The 23077-nt window shown below is 42.0% G+C and overlaps 1 protein-coding gene across 1 annotated transcript; it reads left to right on the top strand.

Moving 5' to 3' along the window:
- Positions 1 to 2213: 2213 nt before the first annotated feature.
- Positions 2214 to 22745, top strand: crip2 (cysteine-rich protein 2). The gene is made up of 8 exons (XM_085343551.1): positions 2214 to 2356; positions 15903 to 15997; positions 18977 to 19034; positions 19282 to 19413; positions 20123 to 20191; positions 20323 to 20417; positions 20970 to 21027; positions 21274 to 22745. Exons 1-8 carry the CDS (start codon positions 2314 to 2316, stop codon positions 21339 to 21341), a joined length of 618 nt encoding a protein of 205 aa, XP_085199677.1. The 5' UTR covers positions 2214 to 2313; the 3' UTR covers positions 21342 to 22745.
- Positions 22746 to 23077: the final 332 nt, after the last annotated feature.

Genomic DNA, 23077 nt, shown 5'->3' with positions numbered 1-23077 from the left:
CGTTCGCTCCGGTCTCTGTGGCATTACCCACTCCTCAAAATCATCAAATCACATCACACCACTGTCAGGGGCACCTGTTCCCTCACTTGTCATTCAGTTTTGGCTCCATATATTTTTTGACACTGAAATGAATAAAATCAAGTTCTCAAACTTTGGTTGTTTGTAGTGCATAGATGCAGGTAGTGGGGATAATACACCCCCTCTTTTATCTTTATCATGTGTTCAATGAGCCAAGGGTTTTGCAGAACACTGCCCTTCAGTTTCACTCTCTTAGTCCTCTTTGTCTCCAATTCACTCCATAGAAAACTTGACCTCTCCTCTCAGCAGCTTTGAGTGCATGCTGCAGCTGAACGGGCAGCAAACCTGCAACCACAGCACACAGCCGAAAGGTGAACTGTAACGAACTCATGTTCTCTGTGAAACCCCACCAGATGATCAACTGTTTAACTGCAGAGTGCACAATTTTGCTACCATTGAGAAGCCTTTCCAACCGTTAGTCTAAGGTCTTTTAAAAACAGTGAACTCATAGATAAGGAGGGACCGGTTACAGGCATGCTGACGGGTGCTAATCAGCTGGGACACAGATGTGGGAAATTTCAGTGTGTCTGTTCCTAGATCAGGACCTGTTCTGTGTCACTAAGCAGATAGACCAGGCAATAGCAATGTGTGAATGTGATGATCTCAGTTACTCCCAAGATTGGAAAGAGGCAGACACTCTGCCGGAGGAAGTGATAATCTCTTGAGTGTTTTAATAAGTCATCATAAGTGAGGGCAACAGCTACATGTCATCCTGGGCTGTGTGAACTTCTGCTACTGCTTTCCAGCTCAGCCTATCACTCTCAGTGGGCCTAATTTGTCATGAAGCCAGGAAGCCTTCTAAAGGGAAAGCTGATCCACCCAAGCCACGTTTCAGCAGCATCTTCCTTTGCCTAACAAATTCCTACGAGTCACTCACTCTGAAAGAAAGCATTGTGATTCATCCAACCACTGCCTACTCCTCCTGTGGAAATAGGGAAAAGGAAGTGGGAGTGCGTTTGCCCCAGTGGACTGGCCCACCACTTGCCCAAAAGCATTCCCGCCTGAACATGACTGACTATGGCAGACAGGCTGGCCCATAGAGAAGGCGGTTGCCTTTAAGGACAGCTCGTAAGACTTAAAACTCAAAATCAAGCTTGAAAGATTCTGAAGCTGAAGCATGTTTTAAAGAAAGCAGATTATACAGCATGTCATTTAGCCGTGTTTAAAGTTAAAGTGTGCATGAGAGACAACAACCCCCCTTATCTTAATTAAATACAAGTTAATTAAGATATGATAACTGGGTAAAAATGAGAAGAAACAGAAAGCATATGAAGGGAAGCAGCTGAAACAAATAAAAATATAAAAAAAATTAAGGGAGATTCAGCAAGGCTGATTTCCGCAGGCAGGTTCTTATAAGGGATCAGAGCTGTGATCCCTAAAGCATGGATCACCTTTTGTCTTTGCTTTGGCTACAGGGACGTCCAGGAGACCCAGAGGATTCCAGATTGTGCAAAGCTAGAAGCTGGGTTACTGCCTCTTTAGTAAGATAAAGGTAATCAAGAAAATAAAGCTCCTTAAAAGCATCCGCATAGTTTTTCAGTAAGCAACTAGGTAGCTAAACTCAATAGTTAAAGTAGGATTTTCAGATTTCTAAAGTAACAAAGCCTCATCCCAATCCTGACATCAGCAAGAGACAAACTTTTCAACACTCACACATTAAACAGACACATTGTTTGGAACACAATTTAAAATCAATGGATTTTACTTACCATGGGAAAAGCTTCCCCAGACATTCAATCCATATTCATGTGACTAAACAGGATAAAGATGTTGACTAGTTGCTGTTTTGTTTTGTTTTATGAAGAATTATGTTGCCAGAAATTGTAATACAAAAGCACACAAGCATCAAAGTGCACTTTCAGTGACGAACAAGTAACATTTGTCTAATTGTCTAAGCTCATATAGTGTAGGATGCAACGTATAAGTTCTGCAAATTACACAATCAATTTTCAGTAGAGCTTTTCGGAAAATTCACTGAAAACTTCGGTGTTTTTACCAGTCTGTCGTGAAATTGTGACATTTCCCACCATTCTTGAAGGGGGCATTAGGAGTGTTTTCATCGCGTGGGGGGCGGAGCTATGTAAATGACGAGCCGTTAGCTGAATAGATGCTCCAGCTTCTGTGAGCGGAGCGGGGCACTTGCTGTTGAGAGCAGAGCTAGAGGACGATTAGAGAGTAGAAACCGCTGCGGACAACCAAAACACATCACTTTCACTCGAACCACCACACTCAAAAATGGCCTCAAAGTGTCCTAAGTGTGAGAAGACGGTGTATTTCGGTAAGTGATTCCCGGTTTAAGGGATCCAGCGTGTTTAAATTACTTTTTGGCTCGTTAGCTAAATATACTCATCACAGCAATCAATGTAATTTTTATTTTTACATTAATCCTCTTAATTTAGAAATCCCATGAGCGGTGCTTTGAATGGGATATAAACTATTTTTGATATTTTTCAAAGTCCATTCATTGGAAATAAACAAACATTTGACCTAGCACTAGCATTTACACTCATTTGCTAAAAATGGCTGATTTTTAAATGAGGTTCTGAATGTAAACACGAACTGGGTGTATTTTGTTTGAAGAATTTGTGAAACTGTAGCTAACTGTATAACTTAATGTATAATGATGTGTAAAGGAATATCTCCTTCAGCTAAACCTCCTAACATGTCTTATTAGACTAAAGGTTGCTGACAAAGTAAATGATTCACAGAGAAATACTTTGATAAACCTAGAAGCTGACGTGAAAGTGGGGTTAGTGTAAACAAAAGACCCAATAAGTGCAAACAAAGTGCAAACATTTAATAGATTTTATTTTTGTACACTAAACGCTTCTAACTTATGTGAATGGAAACATGCCCTGTTTACACTTGTCTACACAAGACTGGATGAATGATTTATCTTATTTCAACACTGATCTGTGGCATTTTTAATTTGTTGTGTTTGGTAAACATCCAAGCCTGGCAGTTGGCTTTGGAGAGTTGGCTGATGCAGGCCGTTGCCAAGAGTGCAGAAATGCCATATGCTGAGATTGCCCACTCAAGAGAGGAGCGGAGCAACATCATGCTGCGTCAGTGGGATGAAAACCTGAAAAAATGCATCTTTCACATCTTTGTAAATAAAAATATGAAAACAAGACACCCACTTGAGCCGTGAGCTTCGACTCGGTCACAGTGAGAGTGATCGCACCTTATATTCATTGCAATAGATGTTTACAGTGCAAAGTAATCTACGCGCAGAGCGCTGGATTAAAGGAGAGCATTTACATCTGAAAGCTGCACTTGGCATGCTCACTCCTCAGTTTGTTTTTATTGCTGTTATGCAGTTGAACTTCTGAGTATTTCTGTGTTTGTGTTTGACTGCATGCTGGGGGAAAAAAAATCTTGGGTACCGATCTGTTGTACACTTCACAGCACACATCTGAGCTGTTACGGGGGTCAAAACCAATTATGTTAGTGGATGGAAGTCCTCTTATGTAACACGGGTGGCAGTGAATATCCCAGCTGCTGCTCATCCTATGGGTCCCGAGAGTCATCGGCATGGAATAAAATCAGCACAAATAAGATTTATTTTCCTCCAATACAAATTTTATGCACCGTACCCGTAATGCGCTGCAGTGGGTGAGTCACAGCTCCTTAGTGATGTGTGATGTTTTTTTATGTAACATGTTGAGATCCAGGCTAGCGGAGTTATTTTTGGTTGGGGTGTGTTATTGGGTGGAGAGCAATGAAGATGACGGCGTAGGCCTACTGGAAGCCAGTGCGTACTAAATTAACTGCACTCATCCAGCGAAGGAGATCAGGGGAGGTGTGAATGGAGGTATTATTAAAGTTTTAGCCATTTCAAGGGAGGCTGTGAAAACTATGACGAGACAAGGGAGAGGTCAGGGAGGGAGAAGAGTTTAGCTGCCCACAGGCTGAGCGTCAACGTGTCAGTGATGAAGTTCAGATATTGTAGATGAGCTCAGTGGCTCCACCTACACACGCCCTCCTCTCAGCCATTTGGTTTTGCAGAGTGATGAAAAATGCAGAGCAGAGATCAATTTTCAGCTCTGCAAAACTGTTAAAGTCAGAGGGAAAGGCATGAATGGGGGTGTAAAGTGGAAAATAAAAACTCTGTGCTTTAGAAATGCACCGTGACATGTGTTGTTGATGGAGAAAATTGTCTATTTTCCATCTTATTTTGCTCTACCCCTTTTCTTCTTTTGGTGATGGTTTGTGGTGTGCTGTATAGATGGGCCCACCCTGCTGTTCCCCACCTGGTCTTCTTGCTGATTGGCTGAGTCCCACTGTAGGACTTTGGGGGTTGGGAACATTATTTCAAGTGGCCTCGGTGAGCCGCAGTCTGGGATGGAAATTCTTTCGGTTTGGGGAAAAGGAGATTTTTTTTATTATTATTTTCCTTTCAGTTTTAAAGGACAGCTGTCTTCCGGTGGTGACAGTTCAATTTCATTGCCACTCGATGCACATGTTGGAACGTTTTCTCTACTTTTAAAGCTTCTGCAGCCTAAAAGCGAAGGCTTATTTTTAAGAAACCCAAATAAGCAGTAGCAGAAAAAGGAAGCTGCTCTTGATGCTGGTATTAAAAGAATGCAAACATCTCAGAGATGGTCACTTCTTAATTGCAGGGCTTGCTTACTAAAATTCTCAGCGTCCACATTGCGGTGACGCGTCTGTTAGTTCCTGTGGTATGGAGATGCTCATAATACACGGGGCACTATTTGCTGACACTGTTGGCGTGTGAAGGAGGACAAAACGGCTCGCTGAGCTTGTTTCGAGCACCCAAGTTCAGCCGAGTGATGCAATTCTTGTTCATAACAAACGGGAGCAATGCATCTTTGTGCAGCTAACTGAACAAATGAGAGCTTAATGGGAACTAATGGTGTTCTGCTGCGAGTTTCCCTTTTCTCTCTTTCATTCAGTAGTCTTTCTCACTCTGGCTCTCTTTCCTCTTTTTTGGTCAGCAATGCCTCAGGCCCTGAATTCCTCTTCCCGGTTTATTTTTTTCTTTAAACTACAAGGACCGGGGGAAATGGGGTGAGATGGCTCGCCTTTATTTAAACTGAGACTCTCAAAGTGCTTCATGCATTATAATGAGAAAGGACATCTCTATTCACACAGGGCTCTTTCTGTCTCTCCGTACATTTGTCCTTCTAGTGAGACCGAATACTTTCGTCTCCTCAGTCTGACCACAGAGACCAGGGCACTGTTTCCCACACACCATCTTTTTTTTAAACCCCGCTTTTACCCCAAACAGCTACACAATACCCCTATTTTTTCCCCCTCACCTCTTCTCTGTCGACGCTAGAGTACCCTGTTTTCCACTTGGCTGCCCAGTGGGCTGTGTGAATGTGCCTTTTCAGTTATGTAACATCATTTCTTGAGTTGTTGCCTCTTGTTCAGTGCCATTGCATAACCTATCAGCTCCTGTGTGCCACTCAATGAGAGTCCCTTTTCTCTGCCTTTTTGAGGCACAAATATGATCCCCTAATGGAGATGGCATTAAGCTGGGTGCTGACAATTGAGCTCCCCACTACCCCACCTCCCCACACAGGTCAAGCCTTCCAGCAGTGCGACCTGTTACATAACGGCACAGAGGAAACAAAGGTGGATGTGTGCATTTCACCCAAATAGCTTGCTCATTACATTAGTTCTAGAGATTGCATTATTACAACACACCTTCTTTATATTTTTTTACAAATAGATTTTGTTCAGCAAGCACAATTTGTTGTATTTATGTTCTAAACGTATCGCTATGTTGAAGCCCTCTATACATAGAGAGTACATGTGCAGTCACGTGGCAGGTTTCCAGTAAAAACTGGAGGCTGATAAAACACAGAACACTAGGTGATAGATTGTAAATCATATAGATATGAGGTATAGTTGGATAACAGGTTTTGTTTGTGTGAGATGGAAAAACTGTTAGAAGTTCAGAAGCAAAATATGATAGAGTGCAAGAGAAACAGGCATGACGTACATGAACCATGTGACTTATTTGTCACTCAAGGTTAATATATCAGAAAATCCAAGTTTGTCTGAGAAATTCAACAGTTTTCAGTAGATTGAGTTTTATTTGGAGCTGTTTGAAAATAATCTTTTTGCCCTGTCTGCAACCAGCTACCAAAACACCCACTGTTTCTATGACAACAGTGGATCGAAACATGAAAGTTAGCTTTCGATAGCAAATCGGTAAGTGGGCTAGACTTGTAGCTGCTTAGTCTTACCTAGTTAGACCATCACTAACACACTAGACTGTATATAAAAGATGGCGATAACCCCATGATGTCACCCATTGTTTTAAGGCTCTTTTGAAGCCATTAGCATTTTGCTCGTTTTAGTGTTTTTGGTCATCTCAGGTTTATCTGGAGCCAAAAGTGATGATATTTACTAATTTATATGCTTGTTAGGTAACAGGATGTGTTCACACTGCCTATTGGTGCTAAATATAAAAGACCAAAGATATAAAACATTAGAATTTTAGCCTGTGTAACAGGAGTACAGATTTCTTGGATGGGCTGTTATTACAATTAACCATAGAGGAAGCCATATTTGCCATATTTGAAATGCTCTAAAAGCCTGGCACACAGCTAGCATCAACCTCCCAGACAAAGTGTCCGTGCCCCGATCATGCTTAAGTTTAGCCCTAATATAATTGAAAGAAGTCATTTTAACATGGGTTTATATGGATTGGCTTGATTTAAATCGCTGTAGGAACTGCACATTTTGCCAGTGGATATCAAATTTCTTTTTTTCTGTTCGTGTTAACCAAAAAGTAGCCACTACAGATACATTTGCTGCCCCAAATGGCTAATGCTGGTGTTATTGTGGATGTTACCACTGGGTCCTTGTTATTAAAAATCACATGTCAATTTAAAAGTGTTGTGCACTTTTAAATCGAGGCACTCCAGTACACCACACTCTTCTGTTTTAATACTCCACTTTACACAGCTCAGATGATTTCACTTAGCTGCTACATTTTCTGCCTCCGTCATATGATGTCTCTTTCCCTCAGGGCTTCATTATCAAAATTACCTCTGGCTGGAGCTAAAGAAATTTCAGTGATCCTGCCTACACTTCTGAATGCATTGCCCGCTACTCTAAGCTGTACATGCAGAATAGATCTTTTAGAAAACCCTGAAGCTGGGCTAAGTGTCCTGACTGGTTAGAGAAGAAATGTGGTGTAGGGGTAAGCATGCGTAGGGGTTTGGGGAGGGTGAGCATGTCACTGAGACGGACTGCGGTGAGGGTGCTTTGCCTGCGGCTCCTTTGACCAGCCCAGACAGGATGCGAGTCAACTGCAGTCCATTTACGTCAGTCAACAGGATTCACGCGGTCTGCCTTTTTTTTATTCACAAAGGGAGGGGAGAAAGGGAGAAAGCCTGGGGAGGAAACCTCGCCTTGGCTGAGGCGACAGACGACCTCCAGAGTTAAGTTTTGCTATGGGGTTGCATCAGCCAACAGGAGACTCGTCCAAAAAAGTGTTTCCTACCCTCTCTTTAGCATGGCTCTCCACCCTGCGCTGTCACTGAGCACCACAGGGAACTGCAGACACACATTCATCCTGAACAGATCAATTATGATGTTCGACACAGCAGTGCCAGGGTCAGCTTAGTTTTAGTTTAAACAGATATAGCACTGGACAGTCTTAAAACTATTTTCTTGTCAAGTGGGGATGGATTTTTTTTTAACAAATTATCCCTCAGAGCTTCCTTCCTTAACATGATTGTAAATTTTAAAGAAAACTTGCTGATGGCCACAGCTCTATCAAGTTAATAGAACAATTTGATTCCACTTAGGCAGGATAAAGATGCCACAAATGAACACATTCCTTACTTTAAAACGCCCCCAAAGTCACTTGTGAGGCTTAGTTCCCCTGTGGGTGCAAATGAATGGCCATTGTCTTTAAGTTGAGTAAAAGGTCACAAGTCCTTGAGGGTATTTGTACTTTAGAGAGCTGAACAGTAAGAGGATGCAGAGGAGGAAACACAGGCTGCTTATTTTTTTCCTTTCTTACATCCCTCTGTGTACCCTTCACGCTTGAGTCCAACGTTGCCTTTGGGGCCCTTTACTCTGCCAGTCAGGTGTGTGGTGCTTATTAGGACATGCAGTCATCGTGCTGCTGCGACAAAAGCCAAAAAAGCGAAACACCCGCGTGGACTCAGCTGTCACTGATGGATGAAAGGAATGAGAAAAAGGATGGAGAGGGAGTATGTGTGTCTGTGTGTGTCTCTGCGTGCACACGCGCACGTGTGTGTGTGTGTGTGTTTTGGTTTGTGTGTTTAATAGGGCTTTATTGTGGGAAAAGCTGAACAGATGGGTCCACATTACCAGAAGGTGCAACAGAACAGAAGCCAGGCAGCCATGAGTTCAAGATATTTACAATAACATCGGTTACATCATGACCATTACGAAAGACTTGATCGCTTAATCACTTGCAAAAATGTAAATAAGCTACTAATTTGATGTCTGCACGCTGCGTCAAGCTAATTCAGAGCACTTTCAAACCGCCGATTTTTATATACCTTTGGCTTTGATGCTGTAGAGTTCTCTTAAACATACAAACCAGGACCCGGTACAGTCATTTTTTTTAATTTTTTTTAAATCTCATTGCAGAAATGAGCTCCAGCTGCATGCAGAGCTGTGGCCCTGTTGTCTTCCTCTTTGTCAAACACATTAGATTTTCCCCCCACTGCACCCTGATTGAATTATTGAGTGATAAGAGAGCACCCATATGCGATTCCAGAGCCTGCCCCCCCCCCCGGCTGACATTCCTCCCGCACTGCATGGTGGGAGATCAGCTGGGTAAATGTTTTTCAGTACGTCGAGCCCCTTTATCTGTTATGACTCCGAGTTAGGCAGCAGACAAATTTCCTCCTGACCCGGGGTGAGTACATCAGGCTGTCGTCAGCTCTGGTGTCTCGATGCAGCTCCTTCATTACTGTTGACAATCAAGCAACTGTGATTAAGTCATTTGGAGAAATGGCCCCTTAATGCTTATTTCTTCTGAAGACCCCTTGTTAAAGTCCTGTTGCTTAATGTTCTGTGCAATTACCCGATGTTTGTAGACCATTTGCTGCAGGCCTTCTCCGGTGCCTCTCCCTTTATAGGCTGAGGAACTTTGTCTGAGCATAACAGCGTTCGGCCTTAATGCAGTCTGGTGCATAATGGCATCTTGTAGCTGAACAAACAAGGTAAATCAAGTTATAACCTGCTTAAAGTTCTCTGAGGTACTACTGTGTTTGCAAGTGGAGCAGATATTCTTACCAGCTGAAACTCAATCACACAAGTAATTTGTTTTCAGACATCCTGAATCTACTTGATGTTGAATTGCTGTTTTTATCCTCTGCATTAGACGTCTTATGATTTCAATTTCCCGGGGAAAAGTTAGACACAAAGTTAGAATAATGATGCTGTGACTCCTAATAAAACAATAAGACCAGATTATTGGGTTGGGGATCTACTGGAGAGGATGTTAGTGCTGTAATTTCTTTATAAATGGGTCATGGGTTGTGCAGTACTGTATCTCGAGTTTTGTCTCCTTTACTTTGACTAATGCATAAATCAGTGAGAAGAGGGATCAGCAGCAGGCTCACTCGGTGATTTAAACCATATTGACAATGCAATCAGGGCAACCGAGCGCGGACTGAAGAGCTTAGACCAGGAATTTACAAATGAAGTTAAGCAGCTTACAGTGGTGCAGGTATCATATGGTTATAGTGATGACCTCCGTCCAGCACTTTTTCTCATTTAAAGCTCGGTGTTCCCGCAGTAGCATCATCTCTGTCAGGACTGCATCTGCATGGAGAAATTTATTTTCACTTCTAAGTTCAACAAATTAAGAGATTTTGTTTTTTATGCTTGAATGCAAATACTTTGCAGTAAATAACTGACGTCTGGGACACGAGGTCGTTGCCAAATACCGAGTTCCCACCCTTGAGATATTTTGCCAGGCTATTATTGCAGCTGTCTTTGGTTGATGCTTGTTTGTGGGCCTTTCTGTTTTTATTTTCCTTCTTCAACATAAAAGAGTAACCCAGTTCCACTGGCAGCCTTATGTTACAGTCGCACTGGGGAAAGCGACCAAATTATTGTGACCATGTGCAATGAACTTGTTGCCTTTGAACTGGTTGTTTCAAAGATGGAGACAAGGTCTGCGACCGTTCAGTCAGTTGGTGTCTTCAAAATGATGTTGGTGTGCCGAGATGGCAGTAAAATGGCAATAGCACGGAGCCAGTGTGCTATCAGTTTGGGTCACAATAACTACTTACAGAGTTCAGAGGTCATCCAGAACGTCAGTTAAAAAACAAATTCAGAAATTCAGGCTACGTCCACACTAGCCCGGATAGATTTGAAAATGGCGTTTTCGTCTGAAAACGCTCCGCGTCCACACTAGCGTTTTCAGTCGTTTTCACAGAGTTGCACGTCCACATTGAAATGGTCGAAAACGCTTACGTTCCAGTACTGCGCATGCGTGAAACGCAAGAAGATTCGACCTGCCTCATTTCTGTTTGCCGCTTATTTACTTTCCGGCTCTTTGAAACGTCGCGGCAGAATGTTGAAGAAAAGCACCGAGTTTTTTAAATGGACTAACAATGAGGTGGAGTTGTTGCTGCGAGTAACACAAAAGTACAAAGTTGCAAAAGCGAGTGAGAGTTAAAGAATTTGAAGAAAAGCTATCTGGAGCATGTACATACTGATATTAAGCTTTAATAGGGCTGTCAAAACTGAACGCAAACAAAACTGCTGTATGATGCCCTCCGCTATCTTAGTTTTATTGGTCACACGACTGGATCATATGACTAACACGTGTCATCGTTTTCAAAAGTCTGCATTTTCGCTGTCCACTCTGCAACGCGAAAGCTTCGTTTTTGAGAGCGTTTTCAAAACGGTGCGTTTTCCTTGTGCGAAAACGGCATCTCAGTGTGGACTGTCAGTGTGGAGGCCAAAACGGAGAGAAAACGATGCGTTTTCAAACGAAAACACATCAGTGGTCAGCATGTTGAATGCCATTGTTTAAAGACAGGTTGCCTTCCACCAGGCAGCATGTCCACTGTAATTAAAAGCGGTCGCCCAGTGGTTGAGGGTGTTGCTCAAGGTAAATCTCTTATATATGCATTCATAAAGCTGTTATTGAAGCCTGTTGGTGTCGGTGTTTAACTCGCCAATGAAATCTTTCTTGCACCAAAGGCTGATTTTTGGCACTCCTAAAGGTCTCTTGCCGATGGCCTCATTTCTTTGGACCACGTATTAAGTTTCTTAGATCAGCTATCAAATGCAAGCTCAAGACTTGGTGTCATGTCACTATATCTTATGTCACATTTAATTTAGTTGCTGTGTTTTGGGTTAGGCAGCAGTCACACTCATTAATATTTGCAATCTACTGTGTGACAGTGGTGTTTCTTCACCCCGCTGTTTTCAGCCCCCGGCTATTTCAACGCAGTTAGAAGCCATGAATTGTTGGCATTACTTCAGCTATAAAGCAAAAGCAGAAAGGAATGTCAGGTGAGGTGCTCCACCACTGTTCAGCAGTGATTTCCTTAAGGACTTCCATTGTTTACATCAAGTCATGGTGGAATCCTTTTTTTGTGTGTGCTTTTGAGTGAAGCAAATCGCATGTTGTCGTGAGAGAAGACAGTCTGGCTAAAAGGATTTGGCACATTCTCGTCGGTGTTGACAGTGTAAATGTGAGTATCCGGAGAGGAGCCTGCTTGTTTACACAAGTGGGTGCATTTACCCTAATGTTGTTGCCGTAACCAGGTAGAGGAAAATGCGATGGCATTTTATTTGCTTTATTTGCACCCACACTGTTACTATTTTGGGATACTGAGACCATCTATCGTCCCTTGGCGCAGTCATTATGTAACTTTTATTTATTTATTTTAAATGTGGGGTTTTTTTTCTCCTTTTCTTTTTGACATGCTTGTCAAATGACATACCCAAATCCAAATGATCTAGCTTTATTTTAGTGTTCGGGGGATGTAGATCCCCTCTACCTCCCCCCACTCTATAACTCCCCCACTCTATATTCCCCCATCACATAACAGAGAGAGACAAGCTCACTCCTCTTACAACAGCAGCCGGCTTTTAAATCAGGGAGCCTTCAAACAGTGGACAGTCACTCATAGAGGAACAAGGACATGCTGGCGAGGCTCTGACGTCCGTTTCCATTCATACACTGACTTCAGATCTGTCTGGAGGTGTGTCTGTATTCATGAATCTGCCCTGGCAGGCTACCTGTAGCCCATTTATGCAGCTTATTTTAACACTGAATTACGTGTCAAGAAGTAGATTCGTGTCCTCAGATTTATGATGAAACAAATCAAACGCTCATACAGACAAGGCAGAACCCTTATTGGTTGTATTTGCACTCTCTTCAAACATCATCTCAAGATACTGTAAAGATGTGAAAGAAACCTGAAAATGCATGCGCTAATCCTGCAAACAGGTTAAAACAGGTTAAAAGGTCTTTCCTGTGAAGTATTGCTAGAGTTAAAGCTGAAACATCAAAAGGAGCTACAGTGTCCATGCAAATCTTTCTGTCACATGTATGTGCAGCAGCTACACATGTATCATTCTGCATCCCCCTCTTTCCACTATTCTCCAGGGCCTTGTTGTTGCCCTTTTTGTCTCATTGTTGTAACGGCCAGTGAAACTGTTTGTAAGTGGAAACCTCAGCAGGGTGTAATCAGATCTCCCAAAGCGATCCTTTCCACACCAAAGTCCAAATCTAATTTTTGTCATTCGCATCAAATCAAATCAAATTTAACTTGGTTATCCAAAGAACAAAGTTGATTTAATCAGACGAGCCCAAAATATAAAGACGCTGTAGAAAAATTAACAGAAGACGGTCGGTTCAAACAGCATTTCCAGAAGAAAGGCAGTGCATCATGACCTGAGGTGTGCTATTGCTTCCAAAATGAGTAGGACGCACAGATACACAAGGCTCAGAACTTACTCTTTTGTCATATGGAAGTTTGCAATCATTGCAAATACTAATAAATTTTAGTGATATAAAATTTGTGTGTGCTCACAGCTGCAGACTTTTTTAGAGAGTCAAAACATTTTTGAGGTATTTCAATCTGGTTTTAAAGCACTTCACAGCACAGAGACTGCACTTTTGAGAGTTTTTAATGATATCTTATTAACTGCTGACTCTGGGAAGTCTGTCTTACTTGTGCTTTTGGATCTCACAGCAGCTTTTGATACAGTAGATCACAATATTTTGATTTATCGTCTAGAACATCATGTTGGAATTAGAGGCACTGCCTTGGAGTGGTTTAAGTCATACCTCTCTGATAGAAGTTTTTCAGTCTCACTTGGTAAATTTCATTCATCTTCCGTCCCCCTCCCATGTGGTGTACCTCAAGGATCCATCCTTGGGCCCCTTCTTTTTAGTATTTATTTACTTCCCCTTGGCCATATTATTAAAAAACATAAAGTCTCATTTCATTTTTATGCAGATGATTGTCAAATTTATCTACCGATGAAACACAATGACCTTAACCCCCTCAGGCCTATTTTAGAATGTCTTAAGGATATCAGAGCATGGTTGGCTCTGAATTTTTTAAACTTTAACGAAAAGAAGACTGAAGTCATTATATTTGGGCCGAATGGACCTGGTGTCCCTCCATCTGACTTGGGTCCTCTTACATCGTGTGTCAAATCAATTGTCACCAACCTTGGAGTAAAATTTGACACAGCTCTTAAAATGGACAAACAAGTAAATACAGTGGTGAGAAAAAGCTTTTTTCAGTTGAGGCAGCTCTCTAAAGTAAAACCTTTTATTTCTTTTTGTGACTTGGAGAGAGTTTTGCACGCATTTGTGACCACTCGCCTTGATTATTGTAATGGACTTTATATTGGTATTGATCAGGCTTCACTATCACGCTTGCAAATGGTCCAGAATGCTGCTGCTCGCCTGTTGACAGGGACACGCAAACGTGAGCACATTACCCCTGTTCTTGCCTCCTTACACTGGTTGCCTGTCCATTTTAGAATTCATTTTAAAATTTTATTGCTTGCTTTTAAAGTTTTAAATGGCCTGGCTCCGTCTTACCTGTCAGACCTTTTACACCAATACACTCCACAAAGGTCTCTCAGATCATCTGACCAGTCACTCCTTGCTGTCCCCATGTCGAGACTGAAACACCGAGGAGACCGAGCTTTCGCTGTTGTGGCCCCCAAACTATGGAACAAACTGCCCCTCCATATTAGGCAGGCCCCAACACTTGAAATGTTTAAATCACTTTTAAAAACACACTTTTTTTCAAAGGCCTTCTAGGAGTGTTATCAGAGCCAGTTTGTAGTCAGTTTTTAGTCAGCTGTTGGTCATTCTTAATCTTTTTACTTTGTTAATCTTATTCATTGTATATCTTATTGTTTATTCTACTCATGTTGATTTATTTTTATCTTCTTTTTCAATTATATATTTGTTTTGTTTATTGATTTCATTGTATGCTTAAAGTATGGTTTTAACTGCTATCTCTGTTTTATTATTGGAAAGCACTTTGGTCAACTTTGTTGTTTTTAAAAGTGCTATATAAATAAAGTTGGATTGGATTGGATATAAAAATAGACAAGTGCTTTCAGTACTTTCCTTGTTTTTTTTTTCTCAAAGTCGAGAGTCTTCGTATCTGAAGTCTAGTTTTTATTATTGTTCAAATTGTTGCTGACACGTGACCACAGTGCTCTTCTGATTTCAATTAGATGTAATAAAGAAATGCCTTCATAAAGCAAAAACTTATAACTTTAATGAGGTTTGGTCAGAAGACAATCTGTTCCAGCCTGAGACAGTGCTGCTATTGTGATTGTCATTAAATGCACACAACCCGGTAAAATCATGCGTTACACTAGTAAGCAGGGCTTCCATATCAAAGTATCCTAGTGGAAGTTTGCGAATTCAGACAGATGTTTTGTCAGTGAGCTTCACCTAGCTAGCCAAGCTAACTCCTGTAGTAGTTCATCATATGTAGCAAAAGGACTGTTTCACGACTCAACATCTCAAATTTCTTAAGTCCTAAAACAACTTGAATTCCTGGTTTTATAGCACAGGAAGAAAACAACATCAGAAGGAATGAATGCATGCCCGATGTGCATATGTTTGTGTTTTTTCCAGTCTTGGGTATGTAAGGAAGCAGATTCCCGTATCCGGCTATTTGTGCCCTGCCTTGATAAGGGAAGGTGTTTCCTCTGCTGCCTCTGTGACTCCTTAGGGCTCATTGTGTTGAAGCAGTGGTGATTTATTATTGGAAAGTGTATAATAAGGCTCCCTGGCTTGTCTACAGGGCCAGTTCGACTGGATGACTCGGGGGAGGGGGTGGGGGGGTAATGGAAATGCAGTTGGAGGACCGCATCCAGCAGGATGGGTATACTGTAAATCGGGGGATGGGTGTTTGTGTGTTTGTGGGTGTAACACAAAAGAATTGGGTTAGATGTTGGCAACCCCCTGCTGCTAACGCTGGTCTGGGACTAACACAGCTGTCCGTCTATCCTTCGGTGACATCATCACAGCATCCTGTGCGGTACACAGGCATTCCCACTCTCCCCACCTCCTATACCAACCCCCCACTCTCCCCTCATCCCCAGTTGGCATGTTGACAGGTTTTCAATCGGGCCACAGAGATACAGTACGAGGTTATTGTGGAGAGTGAAGCAATGAGGGACGTCATTCCTCCAGGCGATGACTGATTGAACAGCACGCACAAAGCCCAACACAGCTGATGGGGAAAATAAAAGGCTGTTGTTTCAAGTAATCTATATAAATGTTGTTTTATGCCCGTGGTTGCACTCATGCACTTCTTCTTTCTTTGTTTTTTGTCTTTCTTGTGCAGCTGAAAAGGTGTCATCACTGGGGAAGGACTGGCACAAACTGTGCCTCAAATGCGACCGCTGCAACAAGCTGCTGAACGCCGGGGGCCACGCTGAGGTCAGTAAGAGCTAACGGTGCTGCTGTGTGCTGCTGATCTACATGCGTGCAAATTCTTATCTGGTTCTTCAGCTAAGCATTTTCCCCCATCGTCTGTTAATCTCTTCTGTTTAGTTTTCCATTAAGTGTTTTGCTCTAATGGCTCACAGAAATTCATGAAGTGCCACAGTAAAGTGGCCAATTTTGGCATGTTAGAAGTTTAAATCAGAGGACTGTTTTTGCTTGATGAATAACAAACGTGGGGTTATTATTGCCAAACAGCTTACAGGAATAATCTGGTTTTCAAACTGATTAATATGGAAGAAAGATTATTTTGTAGTTTGCTTCACATTTGTGACACTTTTGCTTTTATTTTTATTTGTTGCTAAAATATAACTTTCTGCTGGCAATGTAATTGAATTGGGGGGGGCTCTGTATCTGCAGGCGGGACAGTGATATGGCACTCAGCACTGATGTGAATTACTCTAATTAAAGTTGTCCTCTTAATAGCGACCGATAAGCTATTTATGAACTAGTTTTCTGTTAATGCAAGTTCCATTTCCAGTAGTTAAGCCTTTTTTTCTGCAAATAATAATGGCAGCACAGTACAGGTGGCCAGAAAGAATCAAGTCTGCAACATTACTAATTGACACAAGACGTTTGGCTTTTCCACAGGGAGTTTTTGCATTTTGAGGGAAACTTAAAAAAGGTGTCTTAACCTCAAATATTTAAAATCTCGTTAAACTTAAAGAATACAGTCTTTTCAAATAGAAGCTTTGTATTTGGGGGAGTTTATTTCACTGACCTTTTGTAATTTTTGCAGGAAACTGCTGAGGGGATGTCCCTTTTCCTTCCTTGTTTTATGTCTGGTTGCATCTGTCAATATGTTTTGTCCCCATGGGAATTTGACCCTCTTTAGTCCTGCAGGATGAGTCGCTTTCAGATCCTTCCTCTCAGTCTTGTGTAACCAAACCACTCTATCATGTCTCAGCATACTGTAGTTTCCCCTGACTATTCACGATCTGGCACCTTCACCCTGGGGGTTTTCTTATCTCGCCCTTTTTATTTGCCTTTCATAGGCCGGCCAACAATTCAATTTCACCTTCTTGGATGTCACTCAGACACCTTTTTGAGTCTCTCGCTTTGGTTAAGGAGGATATGATCTCAGCCTCTTTGTACACAAAACCAATTTCCCTGCAGACCGCAAAGGATGCAGCTCTGCTGTTTTAATCTCTTTGTGATTACAGTAATGTAGTAGTCACACAGTCTCTCTGAGGCCTGCACTCTCTCTGCCCACCATCCTCTCCGTCCTCCCTCTCTCTCCATGGACGGCATCCAAACCCGAACCAGTCCATGTGACAGTTCATATTTTTTTTTAAAAAATGTAAAGGGACTGTGGGATTGCCTGGGAGAGGGTTTGATGTCATCTAAAACCTGGTATGCAGAGGGTTGTGAACTTCTTCTTTAAAAGGAGTTAAAGGGACAGGATGAAGCCCAGTGCGGTCAGTTGTCTGTGGGCTAAAGGAAGGAAGCAGCTCTCTCTGGTTCATGCAGTGACCAGCAATCAAAGAGTTAATGGGAAAAGTCTCCACATTGGACCTTGAATGTGTGTAAATGTGGCAAATTTAGGCGCTGATGAAATGAATGAGGGTTAACCGAATGGAAATTAAGCAACTTGCAGTAAAGAAGGTGAAACTGTCTGGGGGAAAATGCTGAAATGCTGGAAACCTGTCATCCTAAAACACCTACAGTGCAACATGTGCTGTGTATAAAATGAGGGGAAATAAAGGAATGTGAGAAGTCTGAAGTTAATCCACCTTCCTTTTACTGTTTCACATGGCACCTCCAGTCCAGCGCAACAGTGAGAAGTTGTTGAGGTACAGAGCATAACAGGAGGATTAAAAAAAAGGTCAGGAAAGAATAGAAATTTGAGAAGAATAGATGGAAAAGACAGATTTAAACTTCAGGATGTAGGAGTTGAACTGCTGGGAACAGAGTGGGTCGTTCTGCTATGGATAATCCAGTTTCAGGGTCTCTTTGGCTCTGGATGGGTAATGTCTGGTGCCATAGGAGGACTCTGTACATGAGGCTGTTAACAGTACACTCTTGACAGAGGAGCCCTTTGTTTTCTGAGAAAGTCACTTACTCATAGCCCGGCATCGGCACCCCTACCTTCATGGATCTCGTAAGTGTTTAACAGGAAGCGTGAAAGGAGTGTGTGGCTGCTTTAACAGTAGCTGATCCTGTCCCGGTTGATACATTATTAAAGCTGAAAGAGCAGGCTTTTTTTTTTTTTTTTGCTCTTAGAAAAGGAGCTCATGTGGCCAAAGCAGAGGGGATTGTGGGTATGTGCGTTGTTTAACGGCAAATGCCTGTTTTTGTGGGGTCTTGTTTTTTTCACCTCTACCACTCTGAGCCTGGCACCTAGCCTGCTGAATTACTTGATTCTTCTCATCTATGGGCATTGAGCTCTGGACCAGTGGCCACCCTGGCTCTCAGCCCTGATCCCCTACCCAGGCTGGTCACATGCTCCTGCATTGACCGCCACATTCCCAGCATGCATCAGCAACAGGCCATTTTTGACTAGATTTTTTTTTTTTTCTCCCCTTCCTCAAGTGGAAACTCACAGCGCTCCCGCATATGCAGACACATGGCTCACTGTGAAGTGTGGCGTGAATTTATCAACACAGGCCTGTTGCTTGGATACGGCCACTGTCATCAAAGTAACCTGTGACAGTGACATCATCATTAGGAAGAAGTGAGGTGAAGGGGGGAAATGAACAGGAGTCAGCTCCATTTTTGGATATAGTCACTCCATCTTTTCATACACCTAAATAAAAGACCAAAATTAAAAATGTGACATCAGAAAGGAGTGTCAGAAATATGACTTCTCAGAAATGTCACGCCCAGTTTTCCCTTTTGCGTCAGTATATATTTATATGGATGTTGTATCAGTTTGTTTCATCCATAAGTCATGGTGTTTTTCTCTTTCTCCTGCAGCATGACGGAAGGCCCTACTGCCACAAACCATGCTATGCTGCCCTCTTTGGGCCAAAAGGTGAAGTGCAAGTCAACTTCACCTACTTGAGTTCCTGTCAGGTCTTTGTACACCATGTTATCACGTCTTAATAAGCACATAAATAAGCAAAAAAATGAAATAAATAAATAAGATATATGGAAAATTGGTTGATTTATCAGGAAAAATAAATCTGTTTTGTTTTTCCACATTTCTTTGCATTTCTGTGTTGCTGTTACTGACCTCGCCACCAAAGTCCACCCCTCACTTCACTCTTATACATTTGCAGGTGTGAACATTGGTGGAGCAGGTTCGTATGTGTATGATACCCCTGCCAACAACAACGGGTCTCCCACCAGCGTGGATTCAGCCTCCAAAGCTGAAGAGAAGCGTGCTTACGCACCCAAGGCACCATCAAAAGGTAAACAGGAAAGTGTATTCATGCTGCAAATTTGTGGCTCTTTCAGCTGGTAGGATTTTTGGGTTTTTTTCTCCCCACCCGATGAAGATTTGGGTGTTTGCAAGAAGCGGCTGACTCAGTGATAAGAAAGTCGGTGTGCAAAGTCTCTTGAGGCCTGAAGGGGATTTTTTTTTTTTTTTTTAGATGTGTCAGACAAGAGCAGATGCAAAAGTATTTAAATAGTGTGGATTCAGTTGTTTGGCATTTCTGTAAACTTTCATTATGTGAGAGCTACGTTTGGGCAGTAGATGATATGAAGATGTGAACTCGTATCATTTCAAAATCAGGAAAGTTGAAAGAAGGTTTTAAAGTTTCTTGAAATATAAAGAGGAAAGTAGTTAAGGTCAGGTGTTGCATGTGGAACAAGGTGTTGCATGTTGTCTTTGCCTTTTGACTCCATCTGCTGTTTGCAGCAGACCAAATGATTGGCTCCTGCAGGAAGGTGTTTAAAACTGGCAACCAGAGTATCTAAATCAGCAGCATTAGTGTCTTTACTCAATATTGTTCCCTTGAAGTGTGTAAAAGCTGCTTAGCACTTGGTCCATTTTTATTTTTATTACCCCATGTTATTAGTTGACTAAATTTTACACCTGGGAAAACAGGTGGTCATTTATTTAACCGTTCCCCTTTGCTTTGCCACTATTGTAATGTGCCTGTAATGTGTCAACAGCTGGCAGCATCACCACTTTTTCTGGGGAGGCCAACCTGTGCCCTCGGTGCAACAAGAAGGTGTATTTCGGTAAGTAGTTTCACGCTTCCAGGAAACGGGGTATTAAGAAACGTGTCTGAGCAAGAAGGTGTGAATCTGCGAAGTGGTTGCTACAGTGTGTCACCAGGGTTGTATACATTTGTGTGTGTTTTCCACCGTAGCCGAGAAGGTGACATCACTGGGCAAGGACTGGCATCGCCCCTGTCTGCGCTGCGAGAGGTGCAGCAAGACTCTTGCTGCTGGCAGCCACGCAGAGGTGAGAAAAACGGGTGTTTTGGCGGAAGGAATTCAGAACAGAAAAGTGGAAAAACTGAAGAGTTGAGAAAAGAAGTGTCGAAAAGAAAATGAGGCAAAACATCTTGAATATGACAAGAACGTACTCTTTGTATTCCTAACCTAAAATCTCTTAAATTAGCAGGTTTGCTACATATAATCCAAATCTGAATTGTCAAGTTTGCCCTTAAAAAGCTTGTCTAACACTCACTGGTTTAAAAATATTAGACAGTCTTAACAGTATGGCAGTTAATGCTTTACACAAATAAAGAAGAAATGATTTGATATGGGGGCAGCACAGTGGTAGGCACCATCGCCTCACCGTGTGTGGTGCTTGCATGTGCCTGCGTGGGTTTTCCTCCCCCACTCCAAAGATGTGGGTGTCTGAACTGTCGGGTGTACCGACAACAAGTAGATCTGCTCATTTGCAGAAGTAAATTAACTAATCTTTCTAAAATAAAGCAGAAATGAGAGCTGTCACCCTTTTTCTTATTGCTATGGTCGTGTTAATCTTTCTTTTCTTTTCACATTACAGCATGATGGCCAGCCCTACTGCCACAAACCATGCTATGCTGTTCTCTTTGGGCCCAAAGGTAACCGCTAGGGGGTGCTGTCAACCCACCAGTTATCAGCTACACTTGAAGCAGAATGTCTGAGCTGCACATGTTACACATTTCAGTTGTTTCATCATAAGTTTGTATGCTTCACAGAAGCTTCCTCCACTCCGAGGTTAAAAATACAGGAAATGCGTCGCAACCTGTCCTGCTCATGTCGTAGCTTTGCCTCTCCCTCTTGATTAACCCCTGACTCCCGCTGCTGTGTCCCTGTGGTTTTTCCAGGTGTGAACACTGGTGGTGTGGGCAGCTACATCTATGACAAGGAGCCCAGTGCAGTGACCCAGCCTTGAGCCTTTTGTCCCCTCAGCCTCACCTCTTTTCTCCACTCGACACTGACCATCAACCACAGTATTATTTGTAGCCTCTTTTCTCTTCCCCACTTGTGTGTCCGTACCTGAGACAACCAGCCTTCTGCTCCAGATCTTCTCCTAAGTCTCTGCTTTTCCCCTTTGCGCTAGCTGGATCAGATTTAGCTACACAAGGAATGATTCATTGACTACAAATGCTGCCTAGACATGTGTTAAATGTATTTGCTGCAGGAGCACAAAACACATCAAGCATTCCCACATTAATGATATTGCACACCAGCAATGTTTACACATTTCTAAATGTATATGAACACGATAAATGTCAATAGATTAAAACATAAATGTCTTAAATGTTCTAATATTTTACCCACAAAACAGCCTGACCAACAAATGTTTTTGATCATGCATGCTCATTTTAAAGAAAAAAAACAATCAGAATGGGATTCTCAGGTGTGCAAAAAAGTGCATTGTGGGTAAGGGAGGTGCAGGTCTTTACTGTGACGTGCTGACAGCCTTAGGAATTTCACCCCGTGGGTACTGCAGACACAGGTGGTGCTCTGTAGCACGTTGCCAATAAATCTGTGTTTTACAAATGCCATATTTTTAGTTTGGCCACCTGACAACATTCCTCATGTGGAGGGGGAAAAATCTATTTTGTTTGGAGAAGAGGGGAAAAAAGTCCCGATATGATGTTTAGAAGGTGGGAATGTGGATGTCGGAGCCGATTGTTGATGATTTTTCAGAACTGAGCAAATAAACTGTATGTCAGAATCTGGATAATAATATATGATGTGCTAATACATAACAAATGTTCTGACCCAGTTATATACATGAAGTCTTAGTGAAGTTTAAGGAAGGTTGGGCTGCAGACAAACCTGTATTTATTCTTTTCATTCAAGTCCTTTGAGTTTCAAGCCACTGAAGCCCTCCTGGGACTGATTTTGTGTTTTCTTTTTTGAAGGAGGTCAAATGAGGCTGCATAAGCTGTATAAATCTCTACGATCAAGATTTTTATTATTATTATTTTCAAAGAAGTAACCCTGCTGTTATTTTTCCGAGAGATGACCCATTATTTGAAGTATTATATTTCTTGCCATTAATGAACAAAGTAGCGTAGCTTGTAGAAAGAATAAGACTTCAGACAAGTCATTCTGTAAGAATGTGCATCCTAGTATTACTGTATGACTGTTACTGTGTTTGTTTATTACCTGTTGTACATCGTAGGGCTTAACAGACCCTGCAGGGCTCGCTGTTCGTAGAGCCGAATCGCCCTGCCGCATTCATCTTTTTAATCCCTTGGATAAATATTGCAGAAAGTCTTCATTTGCGCGTGACAGATTCTCAACTCCCTCTTTCTGTTCATGAATTGCAATAAACAAAACACTACACATGGTGTGAGTTTGTGGTATTTTCGTCTCGTTTGTTCTCCTAAGATGGATTATGTAAGTTTTTGTGCTTTTGCTTCAGGGGAGAGTTATGTGTCTGCTTTTAAATAAGAGCCAGGGAGCGTCAGTACAGGAAAATGAATGCAAAACATTATTAAAGTAAATGAATCTGTTGATAACCTTCTCGTAAGTAGTGTGTAGAGTTTAAGTAGTGTGGTTAATGGCACAATAATTTAATGTGTTTTATATTAAGGAAAGACATATGAAGCACATCTGCTAGTTTAATTGGTGACATCTGTGTTACAGCTTAGTGTATGTATATGATACTGTCTG

This window comes from Diplotaxodon limnothrissa, linkage group LG19 (genome assembly GCF_057381915.1).
Source record: "Diplotaxodon limnothrissa isolate DT_005_m linkage group LG19, D_limnothrissa_male_GT1.1, whole genome shotgun sequence".
NCBI classification, from domain to species: domain Eukaryota; kingdom Metazoa; phylum Chordata; class Actinopteri; order Cichliformes; family Cichlidae; genus Diplotaxodon; species Diplotaxodon limnothrissa.
The sequence above is the reverse complement of the archived record's forward strand: the minus strand, read 5'-3'. Positions and strand labels throughout refer to the sequence as shown.

Bases quoted from the DNA above. Each gene is read 5' to 3' on its own strand.
- crip2 (XM_085343551.1), top strand. From the start codon at position 2,314: ATGGCCTCAAAGTGTCCTAAGTGTGAGAAGACGGTGTATTTCG. The intron at 19,035-19,281 runs GTGAAGTGCAAG...ATACATTTGCAG, and splicing joins TGCCCTCTTTGGGCCAAAAG to GTGTGAACATTGGTGGAGCA. The intron at 19,414-20,122 runs GTAAACAGGAAA...ATGTGTCAACAG, and splicing joins ACCCAAGGCACCATCAAAAG to CTGGCAGCATCACCACTTTT.